The sequence below is a fragment of the Ictalurus furcatus genome, chromosome 18 (assembly GCF_023375685.1).
Source record: "Ictalurus furcatus strain D&B chromosome 18, Billie_1.0, whole genome shotgun sequence".
NCBI lineage: Eukaryota > Metazoa > Chordata > Actinopteri > Siluriformes > Ictaluridae > Ictalurus > Ictalurus furcatus.
Window position 1 is genome coordinate 11,302,993 of NC_071272.1, and position 22,385 is coordinate 11,325,377.

Sequence of the window (22,385 nt, forward strand, 5' to 3'; positions counted from 1 at the left end):
ACACACACACACACACACACACACACACACACGTGTGCCCCAAAATCGTTGAGTGGAGCTTATTATAACAGCAAATACTGGCCTCTGATAAGGGTTGTGTCTTCTTGCTTGTGTTACTTGACCTTAGTGCAGCTTTTGATACTATATATCATACTATTCTCCTTGATAGATTAGAAAACTTTGTTGGCATTAAGGGAACAGTCCTCTCCTGGCTCAGGTCTTATTTGACCGATCGTTATCAGTTCGTAGATGTAAATGGTGATTTCTCCACACATACAGAGGTTAAATTTGTAGTTACACAAGGTTCTGTTTTAGACTCACTGCTTTTTACTTTATATATGCTACCTCTGGGTCAAATTATTCGTACACATGGAATTAACTTCCACTGTTATGCTGATGAGACACAGCTGTATGTTTCAGCAAAGCCAGACAATACACAGCAGCTTAATAAAGCTGAGGAATGTGTAAAGGACTTTAGACATTGGATGCTTATTATCTTCATCTTACTTAATTCTGACAAGACAGAAGTACTTGTACTAGGACCACGTGTAGCTAGAAGTAAGCTTTCTGATTACATAGTTACTCTGGACGGTCTTTCCATTTCGTCATGTGCAGCAGTAAAAGACCTTGGAGTGATTATTGACTCCAGTCTTTCATTTGACGTTCATGTAGATAATATTACTAGGATAGCCTTCTTTCACCTCAGAAATATTTCTAAGATAAGAAATATAATGTCACTACATGATGCAGAAATATTAGTTCATGCTTTCGTCACCTCTAGACTAGATTACTGTAATGCCTTACTGTCTGGATGTTCCAGTAGGAGCATAAACAAGCTCCAGTTAGTCCAGAATGCAGCTGCAAGAGTTATTACTAGAACCAGAAGATATGACCACATCACCCCTGTCTTATCCATACTGCATTGGCTCCCAGTGAAATCTTGCACTGATTATAAAATATTACTATTGACCGATAAAGCACTAAACGGTCTCGCGCCACAGTTCCTATGTGAACTTTTGGTCTTCTATGATCTGCCACACCTACTTAGATCAAAAGGTGCTGGCTATTTGTCAGTACCTTGAATAGCGAAGGCTACAGCAGGGGGAAGATCTTTCTCTTACAAAGCCCCATAGTTATGGAACAGCCATCCAATTAGTGTTCGGGACTCAGACACAGTTTCAGTGTTTAAGTCTAGGCTGAAAATGTATTTGTTTACTCAAGCTTACCATGAGTAGACTTAATTTTACGCAAACAACACAGTCTTACCTAACAATCTCTCCCTCTCTTTACCTCCCTCTCTCCTTCTGTTGAGCCAGACATGATTTTATGGAGATGCCAGTGATCCTGACCCTTTCTGCTCTCCGGACCTGCCTGATCCATTCGGATGCCCTACCTCTGGATGGAGCTCTCATCTACTGGAGTCTGCGGCCTGGAGATTGATTAGGATGGTGCTGCTTGAAGTACCATGGAAATGGTTTTGGACCCCAATTCCACATGGACATTCTCGCTGTGGTTGCTGGGAATACGGTTGCTGCTATGGCCTTGAGACTGCAATTACCACATGCAGTTTTGCACTCAGGACTCCTTTGGTGAACAGTGGACTAGTTCAACAAAGACTTCATGTACAAACCATAATGAAGTTTCTTTTAATTTCACACTATCTGCTGTTACCCAGATGAGGACGGGTTCCCTTCTGAGTCTGGTTCCTCTCAAGGTTTCTTCCTCATATCATCTTAGGGAGTTTCTCCTTGCCACCGTCGCCACCAGCTTTCTCACTTGGGATTAATCCACACACTTAAAATCTGTATCCTGTGTTTATATATTCCTGTAAAGCTGCTGTTCATTGTAAAAAGCGCTATACAAATCAAATTCAATTGAATTCAAATAGGGGTCTAATTCTGGAGTGGGATGTTTGAAATGCACATATGGGTGTGATGGTCAGGTGTCTACAATCTTTTGGATATATACTGTGTATATACACAGTATGTGTCGCTCTTTGTGATATTTACATGAGGTAATTTGCTGAATACATGTATTTACATGCGGTATTGTGCTACCCTTTTGACATGACGTAGTGTTTTGCTGTAAGTAAATATAACATTCTTTCTCTTTATTTTTATTTATTTATTTATTACAATAATTCGACGGTAATACAAAATATTCTTGTAGCACTGTGTACCAACTTATCTGTCGACATCCGCAAATTGACCCAAATTTTCCTGCTTCGTCTCGTGGCGTAAACACCGTGGAGGCGTGGTGTGAAGTACGCAGCCAATCAGAGCGCGCCTCTCAGAATCAGCCAATGAGGACGCGTGTTGTTATCTCAGCCCCAGACTCTCACGGCCGCCATGATTCTTGTTTGCTTTCAGTGAGAAACAGCGGATACAAAGTGGAGCAGAAACAAAGGAAACGCGCAGTCGGCTTCGTCAATTGGTATGGTCTTACAGGTAAACCGAATCGCCCCTGAGAGCACCACGAACTTCATTTTAGGAGGAGTAAATCATTTTGTGCGTGTTTTCTTTCCTGTAAACAGCGTTTAGTCACATTTGTTGTTGTTTTAGTTTGCACATATAAAGTCGCGCGTTAGCTAGCAGGCTAAGCCGCGAGCTCTCTGGCGAACTAACCAAATCTTAACATTACCACAGCTAATTACAGTGAAAGCGCTGTAGTCCTTATATTTGATTTTATATCATTTTATTTTATATCTATATATTATATGTATATGTATTTAATTACAGTCGTCGCTGTTATAAAAAAAAACACTTTATTTGATGTCGTTTGATGTTAGTCATATAATCCAGAAATTGCTTATAAATGTAGAAAGCGCTTGTTATAATTTAACTTCAGTAGGTTCTATATTTACAAGCCTAGCTAGGAATATTTAAGGTACCAACTAGTAATCTACCTGCTTAACGAAATGAACAGCTCATGTGTGTTTTTGTGTGTTTAGTGGTTTAACTACTACTTTTCTTTCAAATGTTAAAAACGAATAAAAATTCAGGCAAGATAGTAAGCGGGGAATTATTTTAGTGACGAAACGTAACTAATCAAGCGCTTGAGATCAATTGGTCGATTTCAAGCAGTTAACTGATCAGCTAGCACGGCATGGCTGGGCTTGTTACAGGAAAACTAACTAGCCATGCCATAATATTTACAATTTCGCTCCGTGTCCACGAAACTGTTAGAAACCCTTTGTTCTGGAGGTCCAGGAGCTTGTATGAGCACTCGGTTATCCAGTTAGCTAACAGGTTGGTGCTACGTAGTTTCTGAACACGAGGTGTTGGTGTATTTCTAGCTAGTCTTGGCAGCTGTCTAGGTCGCTACAGTCGACAAAGTAATCAGAAACCACTAAACACTACTGATTCCCAGCAAGTTTGCTGACTGATTAATACTTTCTCATACAATCTTTTGGTCACTTGCAGATTTGTGCAGTGAACCTCTTTTAAAAGCATCACACACAACATGAGCTGGGCATTCCCAGTGAATTTGTTGTTAACTTAGTTTTCTCCGGGTTCCTTTTAGGAAATGTGGATCCGATGAAGCGGAGCAGAGGCTCTATGAACATTTATGAATAATGGAAAATGAGCCCCGGCTATTGATCTTCTAAAGTGCTACTGTGTGTGTTCTCTGTATCCTGATATCCGTTCAGGCTCCCATGTGCCTCCCCTAGTCCTCTGCAAGCTACTCTTAGACCTCGGCACCTTTTTCTAGGAGGGTGAACGCTTGCTTTAATGCCCTACCAAAGCTTAGATCGTGTGTATCCAATTTGTTTCTAGGACTCTTACGTAAGAGCCGTATGTGTGTCACGTATACACCATCGCCAAGCTTGGTTGTAAGGATTGCGTGATAGATTACATCCTGTTATTACACTTGGGCTATGTTCTCCGATGCCCTGTAATCGAGCAATGGAAATAACTTTCACCTCTTTCAGTATTACAGGGATGCCCAAGGAAAAATATGATCCGCCGGACCCAAGGCGGATGTATACTATAATGTCGAGCGAAGAGGCAGCTAGTGGGAAGAAGTCATACTGGGCCGAACTGGAGATCAGTGGTAATTTCGACATGCTTTTATCCTTTCTTTGTCTTCTCATTTGTATTTTCACTTGGCTCTCTTAACACGAATTAATATGCATTACTAGGCCAAATGTATGTGGACACCTAACCATCACTCCCAAATGCGGGCTTTCCCCAGACCCTTGCCATGAATTTGGAAGCACACAGTTGTATGTCTTTGTATGTTGCTTCCCTTCATTGGATCCAACGGTGCGCTCAAGGCCTCCTGGCAAGTTTGTATGTACGAGCTGGGAAGTCGTAATTACCGCGTCAGGTGCGTTCATGTCACTTTGGTCAGCGTGAGGTGGCGGTGCGAGTTCACTTTCAACAAATTTACTGTCAATTACAGACATTGCATCCGCTGATTCCGCCATGTTTTCTTACTGACATGCCCCAACTTGCAGACTCGGGGCTCAAAGAAAATCCAGAGTTTCTCCAGTCGTAAATACGACTTTGTGGTGGCGTTCATGTGCATTCAGCTCATATGGACAATCTTTCTGACATGACTTGAACGGTGCATAAGGGGCACAAACCTGTTCCAGCTTGACAATACCCCTGCGCACAAAGTGAGCCCCATGAAGACATCGTGTGTGACAGTTGTAGTGGAAGAACTTGCGTGTCCTGCACAGATCCCTGACCTCAACCCCACTTGAACACCTTTGGGTTGAACTGGATCTGACTACACCTCAGACCACTCTTGCCTGAGCTCTGACCAATGCTCTTCTGGCTGAATGAACAAAATTCCCATAGCCACACTCCAAAATCTAGTGGAAAGCCTATTGAGAATAGGCAAGGTTGTTGTAAGAGCAAAAGGAGACTACATCTGGAATGGGGTGTTAAACAAGCACGTATGATGATCAGCTGCCCACATACTTTTGGCTAATATTGTTTAGACGTGTTTGATTTCTAGCTTTCTTCACTAATGCTTTATTATTATTGGTATAGTAGTAGTATTTATTTGACTGGCTAATGAGATGTGAATGTATTTTTTGTATGAAGGAATTCTCCTAAACCTATTACATTAACCTGAAACTAAACTCCCCATTAAGAAATTAAACTTTAGCCTCGCTGTCTGTTTTGTCTTTAGGCAAAGTGAGGAGCCTGAGCACAGCATTGTGGTCTCTTACCCATCTGACTGCTTTGCACATCAGTGACAACTCCCTCTCACGTATCCCTCCGGACATTGCCAAACTACACAACTTGGTGTACTTGGACCTCTCATCCAATAAGATCAGGAGCTTGCCTGCCGAGCTAGGCAACATGGTATCTCTCAGGTCAGTGACTACAGCGGTCTCTCACGGTCAATCTTGTGGGGTTTTTTTTTTTGTTTTGTTTTTTTTTGAGCAGAATGCTTTCTTTCCAGTAGAGGTGATTAACTTTGGGTTAGTGATGTACCGAAAGGAAAAATCTGGGCTGAAATCGAAAATTCAGCATGCACTTGGCCAGAAACTGAAAATAAATAATACAAAAACAAACGTTCTAAAATTTTATTTTGTATAATTGTTACTATTAGACTTTTTAATTGATTTCATGAATTTAATGAATCTGAATTGGAAAAACTACAGACCCAATAAATCACATTTAACAGATTTTTTTTTTTAGTCCAATTATCCAAATAATGTAACCTTAACTATTATGATATGCAAAACAGCAGTCAAGTAATGAACTTAGCCGCTCTAGGCTAGCATCTTACAAATACAATGTTTAAATATGCTACACAACCATTTAAATGAAAACAGGCAAAACACAGAATGGCAGAGGGCTTCTCTTCCGTTGTTGTTTTGCTGTACTCTGCATATTGAACGGGATGTCGTTTTCGGTGGTGTATCAAACTTGTCATGGAAAAGTGCTTCGGCACCGTACCCCGTCTTGAAATTTCAGCGGAACAGACACTGCAGATAGTGAATTTGATGTCCTTATCAGAAACTCTGAAGTATTTCCAAACAGCTGGCATGATCGCCCTTTGCCGGGTAGCGCCGTGGTAAGTCAACTAGATCGAAAGTGAAATCTGAGCGCTAAACACTGAGGGGCCGGGCGGGGCATGGCTCCATATATTTTCGGCCAAAAACAGAAACCTGTTCGGCAGACGAAATTTCTGTGCATCCCTAGCATCCCAGAACTATGCTAATGTTTCTCTTTTGTTTGGGGATGGTAATGACCACCCTCAATGTTCACTAATATCCGCGATCTCATGTGTGGCTGCTGCAGGGCTTTACTTGAATGGATCAATTTCATTAATGTCACTGGTTGTAATATATACCCGTCTATATTCTGCTGTCGTTATTGCTGCACTGTGTGCTTATAGATAGATTTTCTGTGAAGAACTGAAAATCCAGTTTGCTCAGTTGAATGGTTGAGGTCTACTGTTAAAGCATTTGCATGTGGTATAGCTATTATACAAATGTTGTTGTCATGAGGATATGCTAATCACTCTTCTTGTCCACCTCGTAAATCATGAGCTGTGCATTTGAGGATATTTCGTAATCCGCTGTATTGTTTTTTAGGGAACTGCTTTTAAATAACAACCAGTTGCGAGTCCTGCCTTTTGAGCTTGGAAAATTGTTTCAGTTACAAACCTTGGGTTTAAAAGGTGAGTCTATGTGCCAAACAGATTGGACCTTGTGCAATTAAACCAGTATAATTAATCAATTTATATATCAGATTTTGAACTTCATTCAGAATGATGGTTTGAGTAAAATACAAATTTCTGTTTTGTCTTGTCAGGAAACCCACTTGCACAAGACATCATGAACCTCTACCAGGAACCCGATGGGACGCGCCGGCTCCTGAACTACCTGCTGGACAATCTTGCAGGCACCAAGCGCGGTAGGTCACACATCATGTCTCCACACCCTTTAAATGCCTCAAACAGAGCACTTTTTTCTGTGGGAAAAGCCTGGCTCTATGATAAATTATTTTTCATGTGAGTTCCATGAAGATGAGAGGTAAATTCTATAGGAAGGGAAGGGAACAATCAGTCTTGTTTGTATTCGTTGTTTGTGCGTATGCATTTGTCACATTGGTCGTCTTCTGCTGTAGTCTCCACAGAACAGCCCCCTCCTCGCTCATGGGTACATCTTAAGGAGCCTGACAGGACACGACCAGCAGGTGAGAACCTTTCAGTCTTGAACATTCTTCTGGTTATGGCAATAGCTGTGACCATAAGTTAGTATCTGTCCTTTCTGTGGGCACATTTCCACCAGAAGAACTATTTTGCAGGAACTCGGGGCTTTAAAACGCGTTTCCACTAGAGGAACTAGAGCTGGATTTGATTTTAGTTGTACAGCACATTGCTGATTGGTCCGACGCAAGCTTGATATGCTGGCTAATATTCATTGCAGTGTGGTGGAAATGCAAACCAGAAACTGGGAAGCTCTCATATAGGACAGTTCCTCACTACTGTTGATTCTAGCCCCGATTAAAAAATAAATAAATAAATCACTTGAATCGGTTGCTCTGAACTGACTCAGAGGTTTGTAACCAGGCTTTTAAATGCAATTGCACATCAACTAACAATAACAGGACAGATTATTGATATGTTGTTTATAAGCTACAGTGTTTGTTGAGAGGTTCTTGACCTGAAGTAAATGAATTAAAACCTCTTGCACTGCCAGTCATGTTCAGTAGACTGTAGACTACAGTAGAACATGGCTGGCAGTGTAAATCAATGCTTTAACAGGTATAGTTCTGTCTTCTGTAAAAATAAAAATAGGATTCATTGCAAATTAACATCATACTTATTCTTAGACTGACTGTATGTCAGAATGATGCTGCTAAATATAATATTTTTCCATACATCATCCATTACAGTAAACAGAGCAATAACGTTTTTGTATATTGTTTCTTGGGTCATCACTCATGGACCAGTTCTCTGGCCAAAACAGGCACTGCAATTACAAATAAGTCAAACGATAATTCTTTCACCCAAAAACAAGCTGTTAAAAATCTGTTTTTATTAGCTTATGATTTCCAGCTGTTTCATGTAAATTCAATGGAGCTGTCCCAAAAAGAACAGTGTTTTTAGTGTTTTATGGGACTTCATGCTGTTTCCAAAAGTGTTTCTTCATACCGCAGTAAGATGTTCTCCTGAAACTGATTTCAGTGCATAGTCAGAAGGTGTGCACGTTGAACTTTTTCTAAAACAAGTGTTCAGATAAGCTCTAAATGTCAGAAATGGTTCAGTTCTACACTTCTTCAGTATGTGACACTTTGGGACTTAAGTGTGACTGTGCCTTTTCTCAGAACTGGTAGTCATGTAGGTGTAGCAGAGCTTAGTCATTTTGGAGAAAATGGCTAGGCTTAAGGCCCGTTCACACTGCGATGTTTTTCGCAGCGTGTCCGTTTAACGCCCCAATGGCTGTCAATGTGAGTGTTCACACGCAAAACATGTAGTGTCAAAGGCAATTTTTTTTTGAACGCCGATGGGTTGTTGTGGGTTTTTTATTTTTTATTTTTTTAATTATTTATTTATTTATTTTTATAAATAGACGCGGCACCTTAAAAACTGGCCGACCAATGAGATTTGTGCTTTTTTCACGTGCCCGGAACTGCCGAAGTAACATAAAGCTACGAGTTGGTAGTGCTCAAGTACAGAACTGTCTTGCCAACAAAGAAGAATTCTACAAAAACGAAGATGCAAGTTGAATGTTGAGCTGCTGGGGTCTTTGGTGTCTGAATGCCGAGAGCTTTATGATCAACGGCCCAGCGACTACAAGAATAAAGAGAGAAAAAAAAAAATATATATATATATAAATATAGATAAGTGCCCTATTATTGTGTCGCTGTATTATCATACTGACCACAAAAGACTCTTCATATTCAACACTTCATCAATTTGCAGGAACAGTAACATTTTTGGGCACAACAGTAGTTGCCTTATACCCACCCTCTCCCAAAACAAATTAGAAAAAAAAAAAAATTATAATAATAATCTGGGTCCCATACTTCCTACAAGTGTGTGAATGCTATTGCTGTGACTTTGAATTAATTTGAATCATTACTTATTTAAAGAGAATATATTAAATATATTCCATGTGTGAACATAAACTAAAGTGGTGAAAAACTGACCATTTTACACGCTGTGAACAAAGTCACTGTGTGAACAGGCAGTGATTCTGTGATTGATTGTCCCTGTTGCAGCATTGTTCTCTGTGATGTGCTACAACGTACTGTGCGATAAGTACGCCACACGACAGCTCTATGGTTACTGCCCTTCCTGGGCTCTCAATTGGGAGTACAGGAAAAAGTCCATCATGCAGGAGATCCTCAGCTGCAGTGCAGATATCATCAGCCTACAGGTCTGACACACAGGCGAACACATTTACACGCATGACATTTATTTATTCTAAGTGCTCATTAGATTGTGTGTGATGGAAATTGTTCACTGAAGAAGAATGTACCTATTCTGGGAATTCTGTTATGGTTCTTAGTTTTAAAAAAAAAAATCTGTATTGAGATGCTTCAGAAATATGACTGGAAATGGAGATGCTTAGATTATGATTTTGTGGCAGGAAGTGGAGACAGAGCAGTACTACAACTTTTTCCTGGTGGAGCTCAAAGAGCATGGATACGAGGGTTTCTTCAGCCCCAAGTCTCGTGCCAGGACCATGTCAGAGTCTGACCGCAAACATGTAGATGGCTGTGCCATCTTCTATAAGACAGAGAAGTGAGTGATCAGACATCTCGTTTAAAAATAGCAGCTAGTGCATAAGGCTGTTAAAATAACAAGTATCCACTGTGCTGACTTTACACCTGACCCTTCGTGTGTGTGTGTGTATCTTGGAAACAGGTTCAGCCTTGTGCAGAAACACACAGTGGAATTTAACCAGCTGGCCATGGCTAACTCGGAGGGCTCCGAGGTCATGTTGAACAGGGTGATGACCAAGGACAACATCGGGGTCGCAGTGCTCCTGGAGCTGCGCAAGGAGATGATTGAGCAATCTGGTTTGTATCTGATATCTTGCTCTCCCTTTCATCCATGTCATTTTGCCTGCCTACTATTGGCGAACTTAACAGATAAGGCATTACTTGTCTAGTTTCATTATATACGTTACTGATCCTGGTTTGGTGCTGTGTATCAGGGAAGCATTTGGCAAGTATGGAGAAACAGCTGCTGTTGATGGCTAATGCTCACATGCACTGGGACCCGGAGTACTCGGATGTAAAGCTCGTCCAGACCATGATGTTCCTATCAGAAGTGAAAAACATTGTGGACAAGGCCACGCGCAGCCTCAAGCTCTCCTCTGTGTCTGGGGAGACCAATGCCATCCCTCTTGTCCTGTGCGCTGACCTCAACTCGCTGCCTGACTCGGGTAAGCTGTGAGTGTGTGTGTTTGTGTTCTTTTATCATTTCGCTTTAAAATGTGTGCATGTTTATTCTGTGTATGTAGGTGTGGTGGAGTACCTGAGCACAGGTGGTGTGGACAGCACGCATAAGGACTTCAAAGACCTGCGCTATATTGACTGCCTGACCAACTTTAACTGTAATGGCAAGAACGGCACATCCAGCAGCAGGATCACGCACGGCTTCAAGCTAAAGAGTGCCTACGAGAACGGCCTGATGCCTTATACCAACTACACCTTTGACTTCAAGGTCTCATTATATCAAATGCACACTTCTAATCTGTATAATGTAATTTTATACAGGGTGTCCAGTGTCATAGGAATAATGTATGTATTTTAAAATATTTTTACAGGCTATGTATATTTGAACAAGGAAGAATGAATCCAAATAATTCTTCTCCTAGGAATTCAAAGTCAAAGAGAACATATTGAGCAAGTTCTGTAACTAAAAACATTTTGCTTATGATGCTGGACTTACGGGACAGCATTTAGTTTATTTGATTGATCCTACAGCTTGTTCTTTTGGAGGGGTGATTAATCTAAAATATAATCCTCTTTGCATCCGTCTGAATAAAACGGCATGTGTTTAAAGTCTGTTCACCTCTAACATTAAAGAACGGAGAAAATCACGTTAAAAGACTTTATTTTGACTCCACTGAAAGATGCCAAAGCCTACTTGTCTACGTTTATAACCTAATCTGTTTACTGAAAAATATTACTGCCATAGTTTAAATAATTATCACAGACAATTTGACAGTATCTGCTCACAATCTGAATAGGTGAAGTTTGTCAGTTTCATGTTTTGCTATGACGTGTAACTATCTGAAATCCTGATCGAATCGTGAGAAAAGTATTCTTGGCTAGCAGCGTTTTAGACATTTTTAGGTAGGATAGTGTTTTTACTACTGCGTTTGTTAAATTGGCTCCTAGATAAATAAAGATGCTACTTAGATTTTTTTTTTCCTCCTGAAGTAGTCTCTCCCCCCCCCCCCCCCCCCCCCAAAATCTAACCTTGCTGTTCTGTTCTCTGCAGGGCGTGATCGATTACATCTTCTACTCTCAGCCTCTGCTGAACGTGCTGGGTGTGCTCGGCCCGCTGGACCCCCATTGGCTCCATGATAACAATATCACTGGTTGCCCGCATCCCCACATCCCCTCTGATCACTTCTCACTGTTTGCACAACTGGAGCTGCTCCTGCCCTTCTCGTCTTTGGTCAACGGTCTCCACGTGCCTGGCTGCAGGTAGTTCTCCAAGCTCACGAGGCAGCCCCCGGCCCCGCCTTGCGCCCGACCCACTGCAGGGAGCGAGAGAGCGAGGGATGCCAAGAGGCAAAGCTTGTTGTGTACAAATCTCAGTCCCGTAGGAGGAGTTGGGGTATGGCTAAACTTTTATTACCGATGGATTTTAACTGACGCAGACATTTTTCAGTCTTATCTGTACCACCCCTGTTTCTTTTTGTTGTTTATTTGGTTCTCTTTTTCTGGGCACAAGTACAATGTTAACTACTTTTTCCACACTGTATCCCAAACCCAGATGGTTCTGAGTATACCTTGTATATTTTACCTGAAGACAATGATCGACGCTTTTATATATAAAATATGGCAATACCTTTTCAGACACAAGCAGGGAGTCCAGACCAAGCAAGTTCATCAGACTTTTCTATTTTGGTCCACGCTAATTTCTTTCTGAGGCCAGTTCCGAGTGAGCAGCTAAATTTAATAGGAATCGTTGATCACACCAGCTTTAGAGCAACGATCATTTAGTCCATTCTACCATAAACGCCCTTGTTAGGTAAAGGGCTTTTTAAATGTGTGCAGAGAATGAGCGCAGGTCACTCTCTCGCTTGTGCATTCACCATGGTGCTGAGGCATCTTCCGGTGCAGGAGCCGAGCGCTGTATTTAATTTTGCCAGCCTCAGAGACTCCACATGCCACCGGACTGCGTCCATCTCGGTGCAATTAGTTTAACGAAGAGCTGCACGAAGTCAGCCATGCCCAGTTTTTTAACCCTATTTAAAGTGATGCGGAATTTCACAGCCCGAGGCCTTGATGTGTGCAGTGGTATTGGGGAGATTAGCAGGAGAAGGGAAACACGCCGTGTTTTGGCGTGTATGGGTTGGCTTTGGAACGCACTCATTATCGAAGCAGCTTAGGCTAGCTTCACTCTCTCTCTGACCAGTGCATTGCTTTATCTGACACATGACCGTTTCTTTCAATTCCGCATGATTGTATTGAAACCACAAATCCCTAACCTTTTGGTGTACATACAACTGATTCAGATTTGAACACACAGATGATTGTATTGTAAATGAAAGCAAAATTTCTGTTTTTGATGTATTGAACATGCAAAATGACCAGCATGTGGGCTATACAAGAGCAAGAAACCAATTTCTATCTTTTTTTTTTTTGGCTGTATAAATTTGCACTTGTTCAGGTTTTTATTTTATTATTATTATTATTATTATTATTATTATTATTTCCTCTGTCCTTCCATGTTCCTTTTTTTCCTTTTTCTTTCTTCCATGCAACATTGTGCCTCACTGCTCCTTTCTTGCAAACGCACTGCCACTACTCTCCTGGACACCTGGACAGTCTCGAGCATTTCCTGTGCTACAGGTTTTGTTTTTTGTAAATATAGCTGTTGTCTTTCACTGATTGGCTATTTTTTGTATGCTGTCCCCTCTCGCCCATTTTTCCTTCAACTTATTTTGTAATGTCTGTAGGTTAATCTCCCATTTGCAATTTACTGCCACTTCCTCCTGCTCAACTCAGGCGATTTTTCTTATTTTCCAGGGTTTTTTCCCCTTCCAGCTCGTGTCCATTTCAGTCTTGACCTTCCCTCACTACTACTAGACCACATCTGTCTGCTCTCTTGTGTTGTGCCATCTGATGCATTTTGCTGCAAAGCCAAGTGTAAAGCTCTTCTTCAGCTACTACTGTAAAATGAATAGGGCAGCGACGTCGTTCGTGCTGTGTCTGCTCTCGGCCAGAGCTGGGTGTACGAAGTGTGGTTCAGTTTCTATTAACCATCAACCCATGATTTAATGTCACCAATGTGCTCACAAGGCCAATCTTTATTTCTTTTTTTTGGGGGGGGGGGGGTGGGTAAATGTTTTCTTCCTTAAGTTTGTCATGTTTTAAAAACTGAATGGATTGACAAGCACTTATTATGTATCACTAGTGCAGCTACCCATTTCCTCCCCCCTTTTTTTTATATATATTTTTTTTATATATATACACAAAAAGATACTTTTGCCCCTGAGGCAGAAGTCAGTTTTAATGACTTTTACTGAGCAGTGGTTAAGGCATTACAAGACGGACTGCTTGTCTCACTGCCGGTGTCTGTTTTAATTTCTTCTTTCTCCATCTTTCACCTGTACCTCTGGGGTTTTTTGTTTTTTTTAATCAAAAGCAACTTGTCTGGTTATCTTGGATTGCTGATGGTGTTGTAGCTAAAAAGAGATTCTTTTTGTAAAGTGTGAATAAATTATGTATCATGTTTCCTTTCTTTGACATGAATTGTCTTGTATCATGATATCTATTAGTTGTTTTTTGTCATTCCCCCCCATTTTGCTCATGTTTGCTTTTTTGTAATACTTGAAACCAAATTTTTTGTAAAGATGTTGGCACACTGAATTATAGATTTATATGGTTGCTAACTTTCACTTCAATACTTTTAAGGAAAAAAAAAAACTCCAGTGAAATCTAGAGAAAAGTCGCAGAGAAATAAAGAGCGGTCATTTGTAACCAAATGTGATATCTTAAAGCTTTGACATTTCACCCAGTTTGGAAAGCATAAATTTGATTAGTTTCGGGGAAGCATAGATGCAGCACTGCCCTTGTTTCCTGTCATCTTTCCTGTTTTCCTGGTCTTTGATAGTTTCACAAGCTCTCACTGGAGGGAAGATGTTAAGGGTTAGAATGTAGGAGGCAGTGCAGACATGTCTGGCCTACTGAATTCTCTCTCACTCACACACACACACACACACACACACACACACACACACACACACACACACTTTTTTTTCTCTCACCTGGTTATCCTCCTTGTGCTCTGTTCTGTACTTTTTTTCTTCAGCTCATTAAAAGCCAGTCACTTCTGATAGTTGCATTGGCTACCATCATAGCTGTTTGGGGAGTCTTTTTTCTGTTCGTGAACAACAATCTGACTCGGCCTCATGCCATCAAGTCACTGTACAAAATTGCCCGCCTTCTCAGAAATGTCTGGCTTTACCATACTTTTGTCTTTTTCTTGCTCTCATCAGTAGGGTTAGTCATGCAATGGTAGGGATTGTGATTGAGATGGAAAGTCAATAAGTATTTAGGAAATGTCACTATATGATGCACTGGACCAACTCTTGTTTACCATTTATGGACTACCAGCAAAACACTTGCACAATGTTTTAAAAAGAATGTTAAATATATAAATATATATGAAGAAATATAGATATGAAAAATAATGGCAGCTGTTTTTATTCTAATATTTAGGAAGTGTTTAAAAAAAAAAAAAAAAAAAAAAAAAAAACCCCGAATGGTAAACAAGGTGTTTTGGGTTTTCATTTTTTCCCCCTCTTCCCGTTCTCTTGGTTTTGGTTTTTTTTTTTTTTTTCCCTTCTGGGAGTAGTGGTGTTTATAACAGGGTCAGCTTGTGTTCCCTACACCTCTGTATTTTTTCCTACCCATGGTCAAATAAATTCATCTGTTTCAAACCTGGTAGTGTTTTTCTTTTTTCATTTTTCTTCTAGGAAAATGTGACTGGTATCCCATCCTATTAACTATTAATATTAACTGGTACATTTGTTTGTTTGTTTGTTCAGAGAAATTATTTTAAGACATTAGTGCCCTCTAGTGTTCAAGGAAATGTTAACATGAGGGAGTATTTTTGCCTGCTGATGCTGGTCCTGTCCAGCAGGTGGCGTTCCTGCTCCACTGTCTGTCTGAACATGTGGCGTAAGGCAATTAACCAAAGGAAATCTCTTTTTATGATCCTGTGCCTGTCTTCCCCTGCTGATGTGGTTATGAGGTAGTTTGGATGCACCAGAAAATGATGCCCCAGGAGTTTGGTACTGCTTGTGAGTGATCATTTAAACATTAGTGAGTTGTTTCTGAAGTGGAAAACCTTCAAATATAGCCTAGTCCTAGATGTTTTGACGTAAAATTGATTCGGGGACCACAGCTTCTGAAAGAATAAATCTTGATCTATTATATTTGCACTTATATATTATAATATTCTTACATAAGATTAACACTATTTCTCTATTATTATATTGTTATCCACCTAAAAGCTAATGTAGTACATAGTGTGTAAAGTATTTCCAAATATTACCAAAATAAATCTTTTGTGGTGGTTTTAGCTCAGTGACTAAGTGGTCATGAGTTATGATCTCAGCACCGCCAAGCTGTCACTGCTGGGCCCCTGAGAAAGACCCTTAACCCTCGACTGCTCAGCTGTATAAATGAGATAAAAGTAAGTCACTCTGGATAAGGGTGTCTGCTAAATGCCGTCAATGTAAACATTATTATAAATATTTCCAGTGCTAAAGTGATGGAAATTTTTGCTCTCTTCAGTGAATCAGATCATTTGACTCATAAGAGCCGACTCTTTCGGCTCCCAAACAGCTCATTGTCAATTTTCCCTCTTCTGTCTAAACTGGACAAACTTTTGCTATTCATTCACCGACTTATACTGTTTCATAAAAACCTACTCTACCTTCTGTTTAACAACATTTTACTTTTCATTAATATTATTGTACCCACTGCGTTTGTGCTTCATTGAACAGATTCAGAGTCAAATACAGTTCTCGACGACTAACGAACAGCTTGAGTGATATACCCAAGAAGCTAGCTATTTACCTACTTCATTCAGTAAAAACAAGTCGACGTTTTAATGGAAAGATTCCCCATAACACTGCAACAAATAAATAATGAATTTGTTACACACGCACTCCTAAATTTTAATTTAAAACTGCCTTAACCCAAATAGCAAACAGCCGTCAGGAGGATGCTGCAGTTAGCATGTTTGCTATGGGTAGACTTGAGCACAGTGTCAAAAAAATTGTTTTATCATAAGCTCCCTTCAGCACCATAAGCAACATTTTTTAAATTTACTTTGTGTTTTATTGTAAATCTTTACTCTTACAATGCAATAATCACATTCAGTTTATGTTCCTTTCACACAACTTTCTGCCTATATTTAATCAACATAACCTACTTTTTTAAATGTCACTGTCAAAAAAACCCCCAAAAAACAATAGAAACCATCACAGAAATTCTAATGGTTTACAGGCAAGTTTTCTAAACACACTCATGCATCATCTTGGATTAAAATGTCATGAGTCAGTGAGGATTCTCTATAATCTTGGACAGTGCACCACTGGCCCTACTGTGTTCACCTGCTTAGATACTTTCCAGAAATAGACTGTGGGGGAACCCTTCACTTTTCCTCGCTGCAAACTCACATCTTATTAAACTTCCTCCGAGGTCACACGGGTACTAGAGTTGCTGGGCAACAGAAGAAAGTCTCATTGAAATATGCCACAGAGAGTTAGTCAATGGTTTGACAATTCTGCTTGCTAGCTCCAGCAGAAGCCCTGAGGACTATTAAAGGTTTAAGGAGAAAATATGGTGTCTAAGAGAAACAAGCAGTTGCAGAGCCAGCTGTAAAATTCAGAGAGTTTTGGCACTGGTGTATCGGCTGCCCATTAAACACACAAGCTGGCCTTCTGCCAGAGGAGTGACTCCATCCTAAGAGTGTTTATGCCTGTACTGGTCTGTCCTGCTCTGTTCCTCAGTGTCTTCCATTGAATAGTATGTTCCAATAATGCCAGGCTCCTTAATAAATTAAGTCACACAGCCATTTATTTATTCTGAATTAATTTGAATAAGTTGCAAAAGAAGATTTTTTGTTTGTTTGTTTTGTTTTTAGTCTCTTGGCAAGTCCTGGCCAAGATAGTAACATGAGGCAATGCACTGAACAAGCAAATGCAATTATAGTTATAGTCAGAGATTTTGGTATATAGATCGCAGCAGGTAGCATCGCCACCTCATAGCTCGAGGTCCTCGGTTCAGCCCTGACCTTTGTATATGCAGAGCCTATGTATGTTCTCCCTATGTCCGAATGGGTTTCCTCCAGGTTCTTGGGTTTCCTCCTACCTCCCATAAACATTCCAGTAGGTGGATTGGCTTAGATAAATTGCCCCTAGATGTGTATGAGTATATAAATATGTGTGCATATATGGTGCCATGGGATGGACAACATTCCATCCAGGGTATATTCCTGCCCTAATGCACACTGTTCCCCATTTTATAGAAAGTGAGTGAGTGGGCGCTACGGCCCCCAAAAACGCATACCTGCAGTACATATTACTGTAGTTCCATCTATCATTTCTTTGGTATGTCTCTCTGGGGAAACCCTTTAAAGTTCTATGTTAGAACCCTACTGCAAAGTTTCCCTTATAGAAAGGTTTCAGTGTAGTATCATGCTCTGCGATGGATTGGCACCCCATCCAGGGTGTCCACCACCTTGTGTCCCATGCCCCTTGGGATAGGCTCCAGGTTCCCCGAAACCCTGTAGGATAAGCGGTACAGAAAATGGATGGATGTAGTATCGCTTTAGGAAATTAGACCCTTTAATCATCCAAAGAATCACAGAAAATGATGTGTGATATACTGCTCTTAAATACAGTGCTCCTGCATTAAGAACCACACTGCCTCCAGAGGTTTTGGATCTTGACTGAAGACTTTGATCTTGTTGACATTGCATTCAAGTGTACCCTCAAGCAGTAGTTCCACCTCATCTTAAGTCCACACATATGAATCCTTGAGTTTGTCATTTTTTGGCCATTGCTAGGGTGTGTCTGCATCTCGCCTTTGCTACCACACAATAAGCACGCTCTTAATATTATTTGAATTTGATATAACACTTTATATCATACATTTACTGGGCTGGTGTGCTTGTGAGCATTTTCAAACTGTTTTTGCGTTTTCATGTGTACAGTTTTTTATTTTCATTAACCCTGATAATCCTTACTCTTGAGACTGATCAAAGAATTTGGTTTAATTTCATAACCTAATGTTCCACAACCACTGGGTCTTTATACTAACAGCGTATGTTACACCAAACGTCATGTTCTACTAGTATTACTATCAGGTGTTTTTCTCACACTATGTTCTGGTGTTGTGTGCTGCAGTTCAGTAGGCTACATGCTGTGGGATTGGTGAGGTGTACTCTAATGCATTTTATTGTTTTGTTCTGCTAAAGGATCAAGGCTTGTTTGTAATTTAATTTAATGCTACCTTATTCCCTTTGAGTCAACAGCTGTGTGTCTGGCTTGTGGATGAAGGCAATACCAGTATAATTGCAAAGGCAGGACAGTCTTCCTAGACCAACAGACACCTTGAAGCCCAGCAGGTGTGCTCTTCAGGAACAGCATACTAAGTTGTCCCCTATTATCCTTCACTGTTACATCTGCCTTGCCTTGTTTCACAAACTTGCTTTGGTTCTTCAGAATGAGGAAGGTCTACGACCCAATATTCTAAATATGAACCGACTGGCTAAGGAGCTGGTGAGAGCTTGAGATACGGCACCATCTGGCCTCTAGTAAGCTTGGCCCAAATGAGATGGAGTTAAGTCTGCAAGCGTCTCACTAGACACGATGTACCCTAATGAGAAGCATGTGGTGCTAAGTATGAAAACACGCTTATTATTACTGAGCCAGTGTTTCAGTCAGGCACTTGGAAAAATGTGTTAGGTATTACTGACTGTGTCTCTTGTATTTCTGGATTTTCTATGTATGGGTTCCAATGGTGGCTCTTCCATAGGGGCATATACAATATATCATTTGTTCAACTAATGTTAATCTTCATAAAGTCTGCATTTACAGCACCATACATAGTAAATTTCGTTGAAATATTAATGGCATATTTTGAGTGACCAGTGATTTAAAAAAATATATGCTATTTCACAGATGAAAGCCGATGTTCCAGAGTGTTCACTGCTCCTATTAGCTTCCATAGACTTCTTATTGTGGTCAAAATATGAACTGCAACAAGTGCTAATAGAGGCCCGATGGGACAGGAATCATGCTGCCCCATACTCTCTCTACGGACATTTTCAATGGCGGAGAAGCAGACAGAACAGTTAATGGGGTTGCCAGATCTTCTTGGGCCACCAAGATCTTAATTAATACCACATATTACAAGTAAATCTAAAATAAACAGAATATCTGTAATGTTTATAGTTATATATGAGCTATTTATATTGCAAGGTGTATTGCAAAGATTGGGAGTGGGAAAGGGGGATTATGGAGTGGATAATGTCTGTACATCTTGGTGCAAAAAAACAATAACACGCATTTAAGTTTTCCAAGCAAAGACTGTGGGGTAAAAAGGTTTTGGGGACTAGTTTCAAGCAGGGGAATTAGCTGGACTGTTAATCATCAGGGTCTGAGCCCAGATTCTTGACCATGAAAAAACATTTAACATGCTTCTAAATAGACTGTTTGCATGCATTTTTTTCTTGCATGTGAGGGCTAATTGCTTTAAAAATGTGGACAAAAAGTTGTATTCATCATAACACTTGCCTCGGGTGTTATCACCGTTTGCAGGACTCGCACACAGAAAACACACCTGCTGTATCAAACACAGTTGAAAAAGTTACAAAACCACTCAAAATGAACCACTAGACAGTATGACTCTATGGGGTCAAAACTTAACTGCCTATTACAGGGTTACTCCAAAAATTCACTAGATATTAGCATATCGCAAATGTGATAGCCTCTCAGACTGAGAGAGGCTATCACCTGTGCCCTGAACCTTAAACACAGAACCCAACTTTCCCAAATGTTCCAGTTTAGCCATCTTGATTTGATAAAAATGAGAAATAGGATTCTGTGACCATATCAATATCATGATTCTGATAAATTGACCCCCCCACCTCTCCCTTTCTCTTGCACACTGATGTCCCCATATAGCCTCCATTCTTTACTCAGTCATACCCTATTGTTGTGTCATCTAAATTAAGCAAAGAAGCAACACATCTTTACAAGAAGGCCTTCACTCCCAACCTAAAAGAACCTGATTGATTGCCTGTCCCCACCTCTGGGCTGCTTTGTTGCCTCTGTCACAGCGGATCCCTCTTGCCATCCATCTCATCCTGTGAGGAAGGCGCACAGAGCCAGAGCGCTGTTTTGGTGTGCTCCTAAATAGAGTTGTTGATGAGGTTCCAGGCTGAGTTGAAAGATGGGGGGGAGCTCGGCTGTGTGCCTGCATCGAGGATAGAGGTATTTGTTGCTGCCACGGAACCGGGGAGACATCGAGGACAGTGATGTTTGTTAGCGGGGGAGCCGGGCTCTGCTGGAGATGCAGATGGCATGGGAGGATGCTGGGTGACAACAGGCCCTGGTAGCTAACACTGCCGCCTCAATAAGGAGGAAAGCTTCCAGCACAGGCAGCTCCCAAACTGTAGCATTAGAGAGAATGAGAGTTAACAGCACTAAATCAGCTTTCATAATGTAGATATTCCCATTTGTTTCATTTATCATCACGCACAGCCAGATTTAGCCAGTCACAGTCTCGCTACAGGACACACACACAGTCCGTCCGCCAGCACTGGCAAAGAGCTGCAGAGAAACAGAGCTGCACTGTGGCACTAGGGGTCAAGCAAACGTGAGGTGGTTTGGAGAGAGAATGACCATGTCAAACAATACATACAGTTAAAAAGTTCAGTTTAATTTTCAGAAATCCCTCATTTTGGTATAAACATTGCAGCTATAGTGTGCAAGATTTTTTTTTTTTAATGAAAAATAAAACTTTATTGAGACAGGGTTGGAAAATACTTAGCCATAGCGTTCCTGAGCTGCTATGAATCACTTTGCAATAATAACTGACAGACAAGGCTGCTGAGGTTGGTGTTGGCAGGAGTTCTCTATAGATATGTCACACGTCACAGTGCTCCATGCTTGGGAAGAAGTCCTACTTCATGCAAAACTGATGAAAGCCAAGCTAACATGTACCTAGAAAACATTATGAAAATGCAAATCAGATTGAATAACAAACTACACAAAGAACAGAAATCGACAAGAAAAAAAATATAGACTTGAAATGATCAGGCATTTTGTGTTTAACTAGCCAGCTAGTTTGCTGAAATCCGACTCATATGGAGCAATTCAATAACATTCCCTTTAACAAGAGCTTGATTTTTAGCTAGGTAGCTAATCTTAGCCAGCTAGCTCACTTTGCTGATCTTGTATCCTGATTCTGCAGAACTAACATTAGCTAACTGACATGGGCTAGCTACCAAAAAGTGCAAAGATGAATATAGTTGTTAATTTACCCAATTCTCCTGCAATACTGATTATAACACAACAGGAATGGCAGCAGATCCTCTGAGTTTTAAATACTTGAGCTGTGTCTGAAACCATCCATCCATCCACCATCTTCTATACCGCTTATCCTTTTCAGGGTCATGGGGAACCTGGAGCCTATCCCAGGGAGCATCGGGCACAAGGCGGGGTACACCCTACCAGTAAGTAGTTAATCACCTCTGGGCTGTCCTTGATTAGCAGTAAAAGTTTGAGTTTTGCAATGAGTGTATTCATTAATAAATTAAAGCTGCATCAAACTGTTGGAATAGATTTAAGTACTAATATTATAAACCACACATTGTCATGAACAACAATGGCACAGGTTTTTTTTTTTTTTCCCATGTTAACAAATTAGATACCAGACACCTGATAACTCTTCATGTGATTCGATGCATAATGTTTTTTGTTTCCAGAGAGGGTAAATTAAAAGCCAGATAATTTATGCATTGCTTATGTCATGTGCTTGTTGGATTCACAGATCTGATTTATGGTGTCAGAACGTCCAGTCATAAACAAAGCATTTTTTTAAACACCAGGGGCTCATTTGATTGTCTTGAGCATTTTACTGGAAAATTCCCGTTTCGTTTCCTCGTATTTCATTCCTTTCCAAAATCACACAGCTTTT

The 22,385-nt window shown here is 40.6% G+C and overlaps 1 protein-coding gene across 2 annotated transcripts; it reads left to right on the plus strand.

Annotated features, from left to right (window-relative positions):
- The first annotated feature begins 1,963 nt into the window (after positions 1-1,963).
- Positions 1,964-15,106, plus strand: cnot6a (CCR4-NOT transcription complex, subunit 6a). Of its 2 annotated transcripts, none has more exons than XM_053648605.1 (12): positions 1,964-2,447; positions 3,940-4,053; positions 5,143-5,329; positions 6,560-6,645; positions 6,780-6,881; positions 7,095-7,163; positions 9,195-9,352; positions 9,566-9,720; positions 9,844-9,998; positions 10,136-10,366; positions 10,445-10,647; positions 11,431-15,106. In XM_053648605.1, the coding sequence occupies exons 1-12, from the start codon at positions 2,303-2,305 to the stop codon at positions 11,641-11,643; spliced, it is 1,818 nt and encodes a 605-aa protein (XP_053504580.1). In that variant the 5' UTR covers positions 1,964-2,302; the 3' UTR covers positions 11,644-15,106. The 2 variants fall into 2 exon arrangements, with proteins under 2 accessions (XP_053504580.1, XP_053504581.1); XM_053648606.1 differs by having other exon boundaries at positions 2,354-2,447; positions 3,932-4,053.
- Positions 15,107-22,385: the final 7,279 nt, after the last annotated feature.